The 18,718-nt window shown below is 40.9% G+C and overlaps 1 protein-coding gene across 1 annotated transcript; it reads right to left on the reverse strand.

The window, feature by feature from the left end:
- Positions 1-4,669: 4,669 nt before the first annotated feature.
- pafah1b2 (platelet-activating factor acetylhydrolase 1b, catalytic subunit 2) lies at positions 4,670-18,299 on the reverse strand. The gene is made up of 6 exons (XM_036580105.1): positions 17,809-18,299; positions 15,770-15,850; positions 14,155-14,244; positions 10,765-10,881; positions 9,602-9,724; positions 4,670-7,613 (listed from the first exon to the last, which is right to left on the reverse strand). Exons 2-6 carry the CDS (start codon positions 15,845-15,847, stop codon positions 7,335-7,337), a joined length of 687 nt encoding a protein of 228 aa, XP_036435998.1. The 5' UTR covers positions 15,848-15,850; positions 17,809-18,299; the 3' UTR covers positions 4,670-7,334.
- Positions 18,300-18,718: the final 419 nt, after the last annotated feature.

The following is an 18,718-nucleotide window of genomic DNA, read 5'->3' on the forward strand; positions in this document are numbered from 1 at the left end:
GTATTTTAATGCATGCTTTTTCAGTAATCTGCAGGCACAGAAACTGAGAGGCAGAGGTAAGTGTAATAAAATCAATGTAACCATCCACTGATTTAGGTTTGCATGTATTTTCAGCTGAAATAACGGGTAAATAATAGTTGAATGATTAATTAAATTCAGCAGGGTCACTAGAGTTTATAGAACAGTAATAGCAGTTAAGGGAAAGCTATATGCTATACATTCTGCAATAATTAGGTTACAGCAATGGGTGACCCTTGGTCAATTTCTCCACCATTTCGTTCCACTCATTCAATGATGAGCTTTTCTTGCAGCAGTTGATTTGATCAGTCTCTTTAATCTGATTGGCTGCCTGACCGATGCTCTGGACCAGTGGAAACGCAGCTCAGCTCTTTCACTCTGATGTCAAAGTGCACTGAACGTCATCCACTCAGCAGCGATAAGTTATCTGAGAGTCTGGATTGTCTCCAGGTATCGCTCAGAGACGCGCTTCGCTAGCACTGTTAACAGTGTTGTGTGCGTGAGATACAGAGACAGAGATAATAACATCATTTTAGATGTTCCATGGTAATACAGTGATGACGGATTGATGACACGTAGATCCCTGACCATGTGAGGTTAAAGGGGAACTCCACACTTTGTTTATTTCTATGCATGATTTAATCACTGAGATGTAAACAGAGTCGTTCAGAGTGGTTTGGTGTGAAACGCTCGGTTTTAGAGAAACTTACCGAGTCAGAATTGTTCACAGTGGTGGTGATAGGAACCAGACGTCCACCTCTAAAAGCGCCCTCACAGAAAGTTATTACATTGTAATAAATACTCAGCCTGATGTCTGAGACACTGTTTCATGATAGTTTTGACATCATATTTTGGCCTAAAAGCCATGCAGGGTGTTCTGTGTTAGTACCCACAATATTATGATGTCATAATATCATCACACTTAAAAAAGACGGCTGTTCAAAGGTTCTTTAGTAAAGAAAGTGGTTCTGTGTAGAACCATGAACACTCATGTTCATCCTCACTCACTGAAGCGTTCTTCAGATTGATAGAGAGCGTGTTGTAGGTGGTTCTATATAGAACCTTTTTGAAAGGGGTTCCATATGTCACCAAAAGGGTTCTTTTGTTGTTACAAGCTCATCTTAACAACACAAAAACCATTTGTGGTGCTATATGGAACCCTATACAAAAAGGTTCTGTATAGAACCACCTACAACACACTTCCATCAGTCTAAAGAACCCTTTAATTATGCAAAGAACCCTTTAATCAGGCAGATGGTTCTTTGAGTGTTCATGGCTCTATATAGAACCATTTTTTTTATTTAAAGAACTTGAAAGAAGTGTGAAGTGTTAAGAACCATTTTTGGTTCTTTAGCAAAGAAAATGGTTCTACAAATTACCATGAACACTCAAAGAACCCTTTGCATGTTTAACGGTTCTTTACATCATGAAAGCGTTCATCAGATTGATGGAGAATGTGCTGTAGATGGTTCTCTATAGCACCCAAAAGGGTTCTTCTATTGTTACAAGATTGACATCATAATGATAGAAGAACCCTTTTGGGTGCTATAGAGAACCTTTTCAGAACCTTTTCAAAAATGACCTTTCCTATTTTACCCTAATCATAAACATAATGTTAGAAGTTTATTTTGATTTTGAGACATTTAGGAGGTTGAAGATGATAACTAGGAAGTCCTGGACCCCCCAGGACCCCCTGTGTTTCACACCTTATTACTGAAATGGAGTTTTAGATGTTAGAGCCACAAATCTGATCAGAACTAGAGCTGAAAGTTAAACTGAAGTGTTGAAACTTTATTTATTGAGACAGAACTGTCGCCATCTGCTGGTGAAACAGTTACTACAAGGAAACCCTGACTTTCAAGTCATTGGATTAAGCCTGATCTTGGGCTAAACTGCAATGCCAACTGTGGTTTGTCACTTTTAAATCCCTCTTAGTCTAGACTTCATCTGTGAAAGTGGCCCAAACTCTTGTCCTCGTGTTAAACTAGTCAGTTCTTGGAATAAACAGTAAAGGCTGGTTCCCTGGTCAGGGATTAAGCTTTAGTCCTGTATTAGACTTTCCTTTCAGTGGAGAATCTCCATTTAGAATGCTGTGTAGTCCAGAGCTAGGCTTAAACCTTGTCCTGGAAACCGACAGTGTGACTCTTAGCCAAGTCAAATGGGCTGAAGTCGTGGTGCAACGGGTCACCTGGATTTACTACGACTAAAATGTTCAATGACTTAAATGAGAGCAAAAAGTAATGAGTTTTAGTTTTGTTGTTAATTTGGAGAATTAATGACTGATGTAAAAGTCCGTATGATTTTTCATATGGAAATGGCATAATTAATAGAAATTTTAAAATAACTTTTTTGCAGCTGTGCTTTGTATTTTGTTGCCATATGGCAACAGTATGTAACAGTGGGACTGCAATCTGCAATGCATACAATGGGAGTAAACCAATAAACCACCACATAGATATTCATCACCCAGGCACGAAAAAATGTGCATAACAGCAAAAGATATTTACAGATATCCATGTTTTGAGAATGACCACTGATGAAGGACTAGAGGATGACCAACACAAACTGTCCAGCAGCAGATGAGCTATCGTCTCTGACTTTATATCTACAAGGTGGACTGACAAGGTAGGAGTGTCTAATAGAGTGGACAGTGAGTGTTTAAAAACTCCAGCAACACTGCTGTGTCTGATCCACTCAGTACCAGCGCAACACACACTAACACACCACCACCGCGTCAGTGTTACTGCAGTGCTGAGAATGATCCACCACCCTAATAGTACCTGCTCTATGAGGGTCCATGGGGGTCCTAACCACTGAAGAACAGGGTAAAAGGGGGCTAATAAAGTATGCAGTATGAGAATATAGAAAGAAATATTAAAACAGTTGTACTTGATTGTAAAAAAACAATGAGAAAATAGCAGCGTCCAGTGGTCGTGTGATCATTTGTTCCCATTGTACGCATCACAGATTGCATTGTCTCATGCTGTTGCCATATGGAAACAACTATATTTTAGAATTTTATGTGAAGTATAATGATTAAAAATGAAACTGTAACCCTCCACATATTGTGCTATAAGTTATACACACATTGTGAAGGGGCTTCAGAATCTGGGCCTCACCATGTGATGTGTGTGATAAAGAGGTCTAGACTGCGACAGGAAGGCATGTGATCAGTTAAAAATATACCATGTGACTCACAAAGTCTTCAGTTTCCCAAAAGAAAAGGAAAAGACTGACTTATATTGCAGTCATGAAAAAAAAGAAATTGTTGCCTTATGGCAACACCATGCATTAAACCTATAGAAGTGCAGTGGAACTTCTTAGTGTATTCAGTGTCTATCAGTATAAAACTATGTTTGTTGGACTCTTTTGGATCCTTTTGGTCTGAAATAAAGTGATAAAACTCTTACCGAGTCAGAATTGTTCACAGTGGTGGTGATAGGAACCAGACGTCCACCTCTAAAAGCTCCCTCACAGAAAGTTATTACATTGTAATAAATACTCAGCCTGATGTCTGAGACACTGTTTTACGGCAGTTTTGACATCATATTTTGGCCTAAAAGCCATGCAGGGTGTTCTGTGTTAGTACCCACAATATTATGATGTCATAATATCATCACACTTAAAAAAGATGGTTGTTCAAAGGTTCTTTAGTAAAGAAAGTGGTTCTGTGCAGAACCATGAACACTCATCCTCACTCACTGAAGCGTTCTTCAGATTGATAGTGTGTTGTGGCTAGTTCTATATAGAACCTTTTTGAAAGGGGTTCCATATGTCACCAAAAGGGTTCTTTTGTTGTTACAAGCTCATCTTAACAACATAAAAACCATTTGTGGTGCTATATGGAACCCTTTTCAAAAAGGTTCTGCTTAGAACCAACTACAGCACTTTCCATTATTTAAAGAACTTAAAGAAGTGTTAAGAACGATTTATGGTGCTATAAATAACCCTCAAAATACTTATATGTTCACTCTTAAAATGGTTCTTCAAGGGTTCTTTAGCAAAGAAAATCATTCTACAAAGAACCATGAGCACTCAAAGAAACCCTTTGCATGATTAACGGTTCTTTACATCATAAAAGTGTTCATCAGATTGATGGAGAATGTGCTGTAGATGGTTCTCTATAGCACTCAAAACGGTTCTTCTATTGTTACTATTGTAACCTTTTCAAAAAGGTTCTGTGTAAAACCACCTACAACACACTTTCCATCAGTCTAAAGAACCCTTTAATTATGCAAAGAACCCTTTAATCAGGCAGATGGTTCGTTGAGTACTCATAGCTCTATATAGAACCATTTGCTTTATTTAAAGAACCATTTTTGGTGCTATATACAACCATTTTCAAAAAGGTTATATGTTCACTCTTAAAATGGTTCTTCAAGGGTTCTTTAGCAAAGAAAATGGTCTCATAAAGAGACACGAGGCCAATCGCAAAGCAGTAAAGACGATAGTCACTACATCAGTTAATGACCGATATGCCAACATTACTTTTCTCACAAATATACTTGTAGTAGAAGTTGTCATTTGAAAATACTCCACAAGTTTACTTACATGTACATGTGACTGCATCAATGGAGCTACCTGCCTCTGCCTACCACCATTAGATGATATGAATATAACGACACAAACAAAGGCCAATCACAACGTCGGCTTGAGGTAACATCCCTGCATCTTTAATGGAATGTCTCTTCACTGTGTGGCAGTGCAGCTAAACTAAACAGTGCAAGCTCAGTGGCTAAAGTGAACACATACATACGCCCAGCCGCACAAACTAAAACCCAAACACAAGCAGTTTCATTTATCACGTCACCAGCTACACAAGCTTTTACACAGACTATTAATATATACAGACATGGAGTTTCCACACACACACTTAGGCATGTTCAGACACGCCTACACACACGGACTCACACTCACAGACCCGTTTACACCTCGACGTTTCATGCGTTTCGAATATCGGGATTTTATATGGATAGTAGAGCTAAACCAAACTGCATTTTACAGACTGCAAACGATCGTCAGTGGATTAACCATCATTTTAAGTCTGCTTGCTACTGCGGTTCAAAATACAGCCAGTAGGTGGCGACAGGGTGTTAATAATCAGGCTGAAGCCCGGCTGCTTGTGTGCTTTATGTTGCTGTGATGGCTTCAGTTGCAGATTCCATCTTACTGACACAGCTTTCTAAGTCACCTTTATTACTTACATATCATATATTATTTATATTGTTTATAAGTCATTTTTATTTTCTTTACAATTTCTTTTATGTGGCTAATTCGCCCTTTTTTATCATAGAAAAGACCACTCAGAGCAGGTCCAACGTACCGTATAGTGTGCAGAAAACATCGTCTTAAAAACCATGTCAGTGGTGGAGTAATGAAGGTTTTTAAGCCTTTAAAAAGTGCTTTACATCAGACATCGTACTAAACCTAAGCTAGCTAGCTAGCAATCCAGATAAGCAGGAAACGTATTTGGAGTTAAAACCGATACTGTCGCCTGGAAAAGTCTCGCAAACTGTGCACAAGGAGCCCCCCGTTGAGCCCGGCAGTGAAAAGCTCATACTTGGCTTGATAAACATTTCTTTCTCCACAGAAGTGCCCGGATTTAAAGCGGTACGTTTCTGTTATTCGGATGGATTTTTCCGTTTTCCATTTCACGTGAAACGACCAGGTGTAAACAGGGTTTTTTTACACCCACTCTTCATAATATGAATACACAGTTTTAAGACAGCATGGTCTTACATTAGATGGTCTCTCACACGCACACAGTGTGACCTTAGCTGATGATGTGGTGCGTCCCAGTGCTAAGCAGTTTCAAACACAGATCAAAGGTCAGCTGGAACAGAGAAACCACTGTACACAGTAAACAATAAAAATGGTGAGTGATGGGGAGAGAGAGCGAGAGAGCATCAGAGAGACTGTAACTATTGTTTGGAGAGAGAGAGAATAAACAAGTGTAGGTCAGAGAGAAACACTAAAGATACATTACTAGAGACAGTTATTCTATTTCAGCGTCTTCCAACACTGAAAACTACCAAACCCATCAGATTAGATCTACAGATCTTCTTGGAAAAGTGTAAGTGTGCGAATATCAACAATCTCTTTGTGAGTGAAGGCACAGAGAAGCTGGCAGTATCAGTGCTACGTTCAAGCCTCAGTCAGCTAATGTGTGTGTTAGTGTCACAGTAATCAGTAACGGAGGCTGTTCAGTGCTGCACTGTACTTTTGAGGACTTAATTAATAAATTAAAGCGTTTAACAGGAATAAACAGACCCCAGAGATCAACTTAAGGGTCGAAAAGCAAATACATAAATATATATAAATGCACACAAATTAGTGAGAATCAGCAAAAAGGAATTCACATTTTTTTTTCTTCACATTTTTCTGAGGACCATCTTTGTGAGGACTTTTACACACTCAGGTCCTCACAAATACACATATACATCTGGCACCAATGAATCCCTCTTTCTCAGTGTTCTGAATGTGAGTGTTTATGACCAAAATACAAATATACGGCTCTGCTGGTGACGTCCGGTATAAATAAAAATAATGCCGTCCACGCCTTAATTAAGGCGGGTCCACACCTTAGTAAGGCATGGGAACAACATCATGCTTTATTAAGCTGTGGTCAAGGCTTAATCATCTCATTCCCACGCCTCATTAAGTTGTGCCCATACATTAGGATCTTGTCCCCACGCCTTACTAAGTTGTGGCCACAGATTTATTTGATTTATACGGGATGTCACCAGCAGGACTCCATACAAATAGGCATGTTTTCTTTGTCAGTTTGCAAAAGGTTCTTTCTGTGAGTTGTTGGTTCTTTCTGTGAGTTGTGGGTCTACAATTGTGTCTGAATCCATATAAGGTGCCTAAAAGGCCCCCCTTTGCGATGGGTCCAGGTGCGACTGCCCCCTTCGCCTGCCCCCCAGCTGTTACGCCACAGTGCTTAGGCTGTAATATGCTGTTATTACAAACCTACGAAGAAAACGCACTCGTTTACATTAAAAACGTTGAAAATGAAAGTGTCCCCAAACTTTTTGATGGGCAGTGTGAACACTTTGAAGTTCAAATCAAAACCTCCTGAAACGCCACTCAAAACCATCAGATTCTTCATTTGGGTTCATAATTTATTAATTTCTCTCTCTTTTTTAATCATGTATAGATCTAACTGATCTCTCTCTCTCTCTCTCTCTCTCTCTCTCTCTCAGTGCACTACTCATACAGTATGTGATGTTATTATGGTAGTTTCCCCTTAAGAAAGTGACTCTTTTTTTTGCTCCGCCCCTCCAAAGTAAGATGCCTCATCCAATCGATTCCTTTCAGACGAGGGAAGCCCGCCTCTCCTGGGGCGTTTCCTCCAATAGCTGAAGAAGCAGCTCATGGAGGGGAGTGGCTATGACGCTGTAACCGCTGGCCGTCAGGTGCAGGAAGTCAAACATATCCCGACAGGAAACGGTGCCGTCCGAGTGCACGAAGCCGCCGCCCACGTCCAGGAACTGCACGGGTCCCAGACGAGGGAGAGAAGCCCGAAGATAATTATTCACCGCCGAATTTTTCTCCCTCAGAGGGTTCGGGAACTCCCCCCTCGGCAGGAGGCCCTGAGTGACAGGAACAGGACAGATCAGGTTCAAAGCCATAATCTACACAATTTTCCCTCTTAGTGCAAATGTGCTCAATCTATCAAGACACTGGGTGCCTGAAGTTTGTTTACTGCACTGAAGCTTATAGGCTAATGTAGCTAACAAGTCACAGAAGCTTGTAGTCCAATACAGGCATCGATACTGGCACTTAAACGCAGTATCGGTATCAGAGATGGGGCAACCGAGACCTATGACTGACACCACAAACCGTTCATGTGCGGCAGCAGACAGAGCTTAACAATATGTCGGCAGTGTGGGATGACAAGCAGCCGTAAAAATGCTCATGGCAGAATCTGTAACGGCAGTTCTTGGTGTGAACAACAAGCTAACAGAGCCGCTTACCTGAACGGCTGAGCTGCTTCTGTCAGTTATCACTCGTCTGCCGCTGTGTGGTCACTTACAGTCTGAGTTAATGTTATTGAGAAAGCGGAATGAACCGTTGGACTTTTGACATAATAATAGCCTTTAGCCTCGATTTAGCCTTTAGGATAGCAGCCCACTAGCCAGACATGTGCGTCCACAACTACCTCTGTCAGTCAGCTGTGTCACTCAGCAGTGGGGTCTTGTGGCCCATTGCTTCAATCAAGCCAGAAAAACACTGTCGCTGATACTGACAGTGTGAACGACAGTGATATTTACTGAACTGATGCTCAGAGATGCAGCGCGAGTGAACAAGACGCACGTCTGAGACAAACAGAACAACATTCAGCTCCGTTTTTGAGCCAGAGAAGCTGCTGTGTGCTGATGTGTCGACACCACAGGTTTATCTGTAGACTGTTCAGTTCTGTTTTTACTGTTTTGCACAATAAAGATATTTTACATTTACTTAAGTTGTTAAACATGGTTCTTATTACTAATTATATAATAGTAAATACTAAATATATATAGTAAATAATCAAAAATAGGTCTTCTTTAGAGTCTAACAAACATAATCCAACAAGTAAATCCCATCTAGCCAAGCTGAGTGTTTTATTTGTGATGCAGAACATAGATTTAACCAAAATATTTCTAAAATGTAATTGTACAAATATCAGGACTTGTATGTGAGTTGGGTTAGATAGTGTTAGTTTCAGTATCGGTACTCAGTATCGGCCACTACTTAAGGATCAGGTATCAGTATCGTAACGGAAAAAGTGGTATTGGTGCATCTCTACTTGTAGTCATACACCATATGGCTAAATGTGTGTTTACACACCTCCTAAATCATTAAATTCAGGTGCTTCAGCCACACCCATTGCAAACAGGTGGATAGAAATACAAACACAGTCATGCAATCTCCGTAGACAAACACTGGCAGCAGAACGGGTCGTGCAGATGAGCTTAGTGGCTTTAAACTATGGACTATGCTGAACTACTAGCCTGCATTTTGAAAGGCTAGTAGTTCAGGATAAAGCAGTTTTTGAGCTGTGCACATGTTTGTTTTGTAATCGGATGTTTAGTCAAATGGTTAAGTCACTCGCTCTCCATGCCACAAAGCAGGGTTTGAATACTTATCAGTATTAAAATACTTATTCAGTTAAATTCCTCTGGCGTTTGAGGTAATTTGATCCATTCTGTCACTTAACTATTTGTTTATGACTGATAACAATAAAAAATGATGTCCTTCTGTTATCTATACATGTGTACAACAGCACCCCACACAGCTAAAACAGTAAAATCGTGTGATTTTTTGCTTTAATGCTAACTGGTGGGGTATAAACTTCTATTACCTGTTAGCCGCATTAGCCTCGAGGCTCCAGAGCAAAAGTAAAGAAGCAAACTTCACACAGCAAACATGTCTTGGCTGATTGAGCACATTTGTGGCCAGGAGAAAATTGTGATGTTGGATTTTTGGCCACATCGTTACTTTAGCAGGCAAATAAATGAAAACACAGCTTAACACACAAACACAAGCACATGTTCTCTTGTCTCTCTCTCTCTTATAGACACACACAGTCTCCCCTTACCAGAACGACGATTTTGGCCTTGGGCAGGCGTGAGTGGAGCAGCTGGACGATGGCCACGATTCCCCCTGCAACCTGCTCCGCTGTGTGCTCATGATTATTGGTTCCAACCCACAGCACCACCACCTGAGGGGAACCAGAACACTCAGTCACTCACCAGTAACACCTTCATAAGGACTGGTTGGGATCAAAACTCTTATACTTTATTATAATGTAGCAATAATATTAAATGCAAAAGAATCACTTCTGCTCCAATAATGATACCAATATTGAAGCCTTGAAAGTCGGCCAACTCTACTCTCCCTAAAAACTGCTAAATTTAAAATTAATGCGTGCATTAACGCATGGGAACAAGATCCTAAAGCACGGCCACGAGTTAGTAAGGCGTGGGAATGAGATAAGTCGTGGCCACACCTTAGTAAGGCATGGGAACTGCTCAACAGCTACAGGGATGGGTGGAGTTAACTCTGGATCTCTACTCTTAATCTGACATGAATAATACTGTCCCTGAGTTCACCATGATGAGCATCTCTTGCGCTCTTTCTATGGCATTTCTCTTTTTTCTTTCTTTGGTGGGTTGAGTTTGCGGTCTAAGACCACCTAACCAAACGATAATGACACAATAAAATGATCTTATACTACATTTGTTTATCAGATTACATATAATTAAAGCTGGCTAGGTAGCTAGTTCACCAGCCAGCCTACACCACACACACCCCAAACTAACTAGGTAGATATGTGCATAGTACAGGCCAGTGGTCACCAACCCTGGAGATCATCTTTCCTGCTGCCTGATTGGCTGGATCAGATACATTAGTGCAGGTAAGGGGATTTGAAAGTAGATCTCCAGGCGCAGGTTTGGGACCAATGGTGTAGGCTAACTTGTGGCTTAGGGATTAGCTAGCTAAGTCAACCTCTGTAGCCTAGCTAGCTATGTTAGCTAACTTTACATTTACATTTATGCTTTTATCCAGAAAGACTGCTTTGTTGTCCACTAGAAAAAGTGTTTGCTAGTTACACGTAGGTTAGAGAGAAAGCTGGTCCTGAGCTCAGAAACTACTAGAAACAAAAGCCCAACTTTAGCAAACGGTATGTTCAAAATTCCAATTTAACTCTTGCTAGTACTGTATTTTGGACATGTCAATGCAAAACGATCTCCTGCTCACACGTGGCCTGATGTTCTCCAGTTCTCCGTTCTGCAGTCTCCACAGAACGTTACACGTGGTGTCTCCTCCAATACCGAAGTTCAGCGCATGAAGAGGTGAAAACAGCTCCCGCCACACCTGGACCAATCAAAGCACAGGCTGTTAACAGTATCCCACCCACCCGAAACGCAGCTACCAATCAAGTACTAGCTTTTATGGCCCAACTGATACAGAAGTCATGTGACCGACACCCATTTTAGGGAACTAAAAATTCTCGCTGCGTCCCAATTGTGCACCTAATACTAATACTAACTGGTGTTTGAGTATGCAGTATGTAGTATAGTCACAAGTGTCAAAGTTGAGTATACTCAAAGATCCACAATGCGGACTTAGAACCAGTCGATTTTTGAGTATAGTAATGATGGACACTATTGTCCCACAATCCAACAGGAAACGAAAAGGGAGGAGCTTCTCGCGTCTGGAAAATTCTGAAAAAATGGCGGACAGCGATGCGAGAGCAGCAAGCGGGACCAGAAATGGTGTATAAATGTGAGTTCATCCCAAATTTGTAAAACATTCTGTAAAAGTTTTCATTTGTTAGCGTTTCTGTGAGAAATCTGTTTGTGAACGCACTGATTTGTTAGCTAGCCTTCAGAGTCTACCTTGCTATGATGTGCGTTGTCATAGCAACGGTTCGTCACTTCCCGTTAGTAAGAATGGCGTAGTATGTTAATATTTTTTTAGTGCACTAACCTGTCGAGCTCATACTATTAAGATTAGTACGCAGTATATCCTGTATAGTATTAGTGTGTAGTACACAATTGGGACGCAGCCTCTGTTAACTAATAATACTGGTTGAAATAATTTAATTTGGTCAAAAACTAAACAGTGGACGGATGCTTGGTGATGTGTTTAAGGTACTCTGGAAGAGTAAAGTGTTTAGCTGACATTATACTGGATTTGTACACTGCTAGAAATGAAGGTTCTGTGCAGCATTCTTCATTCATCAAGGTACAAACAGTGGTTTTAAGGTCCAACTGAGTACCTTAAATAAGCTTTTCCAGGTGAAAAGTTCGTATTTGTACCTTTACATAACCGAATGTTTTAAAACAGAACAGTAAAATAAAACCTGGAGACGAGACGGGGTGTGTGGAGTCAGTACAGCTTAGAACATATCATTTCAGTGGATTATGGCTCAGTTATGTTCCCAGGTACATCTCAGTAAGATAATCCAGCTAATCCAGGTAGATGTACATTAGAAATGTCTATGTATCGGCATCAGCAGATATGTAAGGGAAAAATATCAGATATCAGCATCACCCCACAGGTCCCATATCGCTGCATCCCTAGTTGTCAGTTTTCAACTGTTTTATTTGTGAAACTCAAATAACTGGAAGAAAGTCTTACAAGACACTAGTCCTGTAGTGTTGGGGTAGAATTTTCCAGCTTTCTTAGTGTTTTGTTAGTTTCTATGAATTCATTTTTCTATATATAGTTTTCATCACTTCTCTTCATAGAAGGATTTTGTTGTCATATATACAAGTTCCACTAGATTCCTTCTCATTATCATGATTATGAAGGTGTTTGCTGTTCAGATGTACCAGTTTGGTCTGTATTGCTCATAATGAATGTGATCAGTGTTTACTATCAGCTTAACAGTCTCTTTAAGACAAACTGTTTTAACTGTAGGTGGGATTTTTCAGATAAACCTGCAGCACCTTAATACTGGTCGTCATACTGGTTAAACCTGTTAACATCAGACACGTTCAGACGCAGCCACCCATCAAAGAGCTAATTATCATTATTCCACTCATCTATTAACCAGGATTACATACCACTGAACTGCTAACCGCGAGACCTCAAATTACAAAACAATGCAGCAGTAGCCTTCTGTCCTTTCCAGCACAAAATCCCATTACAAAACAGCTCAGTCACAGACGTTACACAATGGAGCTTTCTGCTTTGTTCTTTATAGCACTGTGATGGCAAAAGGGCCCGACTGGCAATGAGACTTCAGACCCAGCTGAGTTTCTCCATACAGTTAACTTTTAATGATGAATAATATTAAAATAACAAGGATAGAAACAGAAATAGCATAAGTGTTCATTAGTAGTAGCTGACAGTGCAGCCAAAATGTTTGTGTGTGTGGTGTGTATATATATATGATTAGTAATATTAGTAGTAGTAAAATAATATATATATAGTGGATTATTATGGGATGTCCCTTCACTTTTTAAACCATTTTTAACAACTAAAACGCAAATCTACAACATTTTTACTTGGCAGCTTTCTGTTCAAGCAGCAGTCACATTCTGCCACCTGTACAGGTGACTAAATGCTATTGCTGAGTCAGGAACAGGACACTTGAATAACATGCTAACTTCAGGTTTGGTAAATTTCTCAAGCCATTGGTTTCATATCGCTGCTGTCGGAACAAAACCTCTTATCTCCAAATTGAGAAATTTACAGGAGAAGGGAAAAACATCTTCTACGTTTAATGTAAGTCAATGGAACCAAACATTTTTCCAAGTCATTTTAGGCTGTTTCCTTTTGGTCCATTCTTCATGAAATTTACAGAAAACATAAAGGACCACAGACATTCTCAAATGATGTCATAACTGAAAAACAAAAAAAAATGGAGATACGAGGTTTTGTTCTGACAGCAGGGATGTGTGCGTCCCATATACAAGTGCCTCCAACCTTCAGACACTGCTGGAATTTAGAAATATATTACAGCCATTCACGATCGTTAGAGTCATTACAGTTTTGTGCCTAATGCCACAACTGCCCTGGCAACATCCCTGACTCAGTCATTCAGCTAACTGGGAAAACGTTTGTTTCGCACTGTTTGTTTGTTGCATTATCTGCGCTTATTTGTGGTGGACTGGGATGTTTATAATACAGCTGACAACCGAGGAAGAATATCAACTGTTGTACTGGATGAACCGACATTCTGGCCACTACTGCTGATTCCTGATACACCAAAATGAAAATTCAGACACACCGAAAAAGCCCCATTTCAAAACCTACGGCTGCAGATGGGTGAAGGTGTGCTCCCAGGGACTTCCCTTTCTGCTTCAGCTGTTTCGCCATATTTCGTGTATCGAGCAAGATGCAACACTGTTGTTTAACATTCCTTGTAGAAACTGATATTAGTTGCACACAGCTGACATTTTCACTGTTGATCAGCTGCTGTTCAAACTGTTTGAACGCATCTGTGTTGACGGCGCAAGAGAGTGAATGAAAAAACATCACTAGCCTATTTTAAGCAACTCTGACTATTTTCGGTTCGTGAAATTTCAGTGCATCCCCAGTGCTGACCATTTTGTGTGTGATCGTCATTGGAGGTCATGAACAAACTGTAAGGAAACTGACTGGGCAGAAAAATCAGCCGTAAGCTGAAACACAAACCTCATACTGCTGCATCAGCTGCACCATGGAGTCACCTACAAACAAGACGTCAGGTTCTGCATCCTTACACTCCTGAACGAAGCGATTATGCTGTACACACAAACACACAGAGGTCACATTATCAGAGTGTCTGACCTGCGCGGTCAAGTTAACGTAGCTAAATTCCTTCTGGTTCAGAAAATGCCGAAGCAGCTGTTATTAATAGTGATAATCAGAGTGAAGTGAACAAAAACATGCAAAGACACTTTCCTTAAATAAACACACACCTCTATACAAATATATAGAGTGAAACAAACATTTGGACACTTTAATAACAGGTAAACTTTCGGTTCTCTAGGTAACTTTATAAAATGTTTGATAAAATAATATCTGTTCCAGAGAAAAACACTTCAGCACAACTTCAAACTGATTGTAGACTTTTTGTGTGGAGACAAAACAGAGAAGAATTCAAATTATCCAGTCTATAACAGCTCATGAATGGACATCTGGTTAACCTCAAGAAAGGAAGGGCAAAAAAAAACAAGAAAAAAGAAAAAAAAAGTGTATTTTCTACTCCAACATCTGCCGACACGATGTTTGTCATAGAAATACATTTTCATTCCAGACCAAGCCAACATCAGCTAGAGTAGTGAAAATTAATTAAGGCTAATTAATTACACAGCTGCACTAACTCAGCTGCCTTCTCAGTCACATCCTTAACAATGTCTCTGGCAACATGCTAACGTTTAGGCACTCGTGTTTCAGACTAGCGACAGGTGTATAAAATCAAGCACATAGCTATGCAGTCTCCACAGACCAGCACTGGCAGTAGAATGCGTCCTACAGGAAAGCTCAAACGTGGTGCGCCACCTTCGCAACAAGTCAGTTTGTGAAATGTCTGTCCTGCTAGATCTGCCCCAGACAACCGTAAGTGCTATTATTTTGAAATGGAAGCATCTAGGAGCAACAGCTCAGCTACAAAGTGGTAGACCTCACTAACTCACAGACTGGGGCTGCTGAGGGCTGAAGCATGCAGCATGTAAAAATCACCCATTTTCTGTTGCATCAAGTCCCAAACAGCCTCTAGAAGCAACATCAGCTCAAGAGTTGTGTGTCAAGAGCTCCATGAAACGGGTTTCCATGGCTGAGCAGCTACAAACAAGCCTAAGATCACTATGCGCAATGCTAAGCGCTGGCTGGAGTGGTCGCCACTGGACTCAGTGAAGCAGTGTTTACATGTTTATATGTTCTCTAGAGTGAAGAATCACTTCCCTATCTGGCAGTCCGATCTGAACTTGGCGGGTGCCAGGAGAGCGCTACCTACTGGAATGCATAGCAACTCCATATTAATGCCCATGGTTTTAGAATGGGACGTCCAACAAGATCATATGCGTGTGATGGTCAGGTGTCCACATACTTTTAGCCATACAGCGTATATACATACACATCATGAGTAAAAATAAAAACATATATAACTTCCCTGTTCCTTACGTTGCTTTGCATAAGAAGTGTCTGCTGGGTAAATATATACGTTCCAAAACACACCTTCGTTACTTATATTCAACACCTTCTGTATACATGCACATCTACATAAACCTGCTCCAAACACCACAGACAGACAGGAAAACAGACAGACCTGTGACATCCAGCGCCCATCACCCTGGACGTCCTGCACTGGTAAAGGCTCAGCGGCAGGGTTCTCCTCTTCACTCATCCTCTAAAACGAATATTTCCAAAAGAAATGAAAGGTCATGGTTATTACACACTTCATATGTCATGTTGATGTAAAACAGTGATAAACCTGAAAAATATGTTTTATTTAGGCACTAGTTTTGCCTTACAATGCCATCAAAACACAATGTGTCAGGCATCAGGCAGAGTATTCATCACCATTTCATATAGTAATATTCAGTGAGGGAGCTTTCGGAGGTGGATGTCTGGTTCCTATCACCACCACTGTGAACAATTCTGACTAGGTTTCTCTAGAAAGGACCATTTCACATCGAACTACTCTGAATGACTTTGTTTACATCTTAGTAATTGAATTATAAAGTAATTTTGAAAAATTGGTGGAGTTCCCCTTTCATGCATTTCTTTCCAGGCCCCACCTCTAGTCCACCTGTGTTTTTGAAGGGAAATTCCACTAATTTTTCAAAATTTCTGTGTAATTAAATGGCTACATGTCAACAAAGTCATTAAGAGCAGTTTGGTGTGAAACGCTCCGTTCCAGACAAACTTACAGAGTCAGAAGTGTTCACAGTGGTGGTGATGGGAACCAGACGTCCACCTCTAAAAGCTGCCTCACAGAACGTTACTTCAAAAAATGGTTATGAATTCACTGCCGGATGTCTGAGACCTTGTTTCACAGTAGTTGTGCCCAACAGTGCCCAAATACAACTAAGACCCGTGTGGGTTCACTGGTGGTATTGGATAGTAACTATAACGGCTATATTTGTGCTGTAACCATTAGGACCTCTGGTTCCCATCACCACCACTGTAAATCTGAGTCTCTACGTTTCTCTACACATGACTTATTTTACATCAAACCACTCTGAATGACTCTGTTTACAGCTTAGTGATTGAAATATAAAGACATTTTGAAAAACTGGTGGTGTTACCCTTTCATGCATTTCCAGCATTACTTTCCAGGCCCAACTCTAGTCCACCTGTCTTTTTAAAGTGGAAATCCACCAATTTTTCAAAATTTCCTCGCGATTAAATGGTTAACGTGTCAAAGTCATGAAGAGCAGTTTGGTGTGAAATGCTTTATTCTAGAGAAACTTCCAGAAACTTCACAGTGGTGATGATGGGAACCAGACGTCTGATGCGTTTAATGTCTCTAAAAGCTCCCTCACAGTAAGATACTTCAAAAAATAGTTATGAACACACTGCCTGATGTCTGAGACATTGTTTTACGGTAGTTGAGTGACAAAGTTTTGGTCTAAAACGTATTTTCATCAATTTATTTGAATCCGTTCATGGTGGAGGAACACTGAAGGGTGTTCTCAGGCAAAATGGTCCCCAAAGATAACTTACTTTTTCAGACTTTTGATTATTTTACCATCATTAACATATATAAACTCAGAAAACACGTGTAGGTTCACTGTTGATTCTGGATAGCAAACAAAAAGGCTATATTTGCACTGTATACATTGGGCCCTCTGGTTCCCATCACCACCACTGTAAAGCAGTCTGAGTCTGTACGTTTCTCTGCACATGAATTACTTGATATCAAACCACTCTGAATGACTCTGTTTACATCTCAACCACTGAATTGCCTAGAAATTTTGAAAAATGGGTGGAATTCCCCTTTAAGGGCAAGAGAAAGGCTCTGGCTTCAGCCTTAATCCTCTGCTCAGTCTGTCAACACAGACAAGCAGAACAGTGTGCAAGTGATACAGGGCCAAAACACCTCACCTCAACCTTCCTCCTCACCCTCCTCATCACTCCACTGCTGCACCTCCCACACCAAACACACCACCTATCCTTCTCACTCTATCTCTGAATCCAAGCTGGACCAAATATGAGTTGATATGAAGATGACTGGATGGACATGGCACTGATCTCTGCACGCAGGCTTTGCCTGTAGTCTAATGTCTAACGCACAAGGCCTCCACCCCAAAGCCCAAAGCCCAGAGCTCAGAGCTCAGTGCACATCCCACACAGGCGGGCTACCTGCTAAAGGCTCCGAGGATGCTGCTGGATGCTATCGGCTGCTCCCGCCGTGCACTCCCGTCCGGCCCCGGAACGACGAAGCGGGTCGATCACCTCCTCCACACCCCGAAACCTTTCGCTTAAACCGATATTCGACCCGCTCTGCGTGAATCACGGTTAACGTCTCCCTCACCGTGTCCGACCGTGTCTGCCTCCCGTTTTCCTCTATAGAGCGCACTTCCGTCCGCTGCTCTCGTCACGCGCTTCCCGTTAAAGCCCAGTCCCGCCCTCTTTAGGTTAATGCAGATCACAAACCGGGACACTTTACGTAATAAAATAAATTAAATAAATCAGCATTTTTACACGAGGTCATTTTTTCATGGACTGCTCGGGTTAAGATGCGGTGTTCGGGCTGGACAGACTACTTTAGTGAGTCTAAGCCTTAACGGACTTTAGATCTTCTTAAAACACCGTATTTAGTCCTGCGGTCGTTTTGGGATCTTCGGTTCTGCGTTATGAAACCCCTTTTTGTATGAGAGCGAGGTGGCTTTTCAATGACGTCATTTATTTGCTGTCGCAGGACTGTGTGGCGGCCTGCTGCTGTAGTGGCGAGACGCGGCCACAAGAGGGCGGCAGAAGCGCGCAGTCAAAAGTCACAAAGCCACGCTTTGACCCACAGAAACAGACACTGAGCTTACCGAGTTCATTTCATTTGTCTCCCGCTTTGGACTGTTTTTAGAGCCAAGTAGGACTTTTATACACAGTTTTAAGGCGTCATATTTTGGTAAAAGTTACAATAACTGATTTTCAAGCTTACAGAATTATATTTTCATTGTGATCTATTTATTAAATGGCGTTTAATTTTAGTACTTAACATCAGAGAGTCTGTAACACACATTGAAGTTATTTTATTCATGACAATGATTGTGAT

The sequence above is a fragment of the Colossoma macropomum genome, unplaced genomic scaffold (genome assembly GCF_904425465.1).
Source record: "Colossoma macropomum unplaced genomic scaffold, Colossoma_macropomum, whole genome shotgun sequence".
Lineage (NCBI taxonomy): Eukaryota > Metazoa > Chordata > Actinopteri > Characiformes > Serrasalmidae > Colossoma > Colossoma macropomum.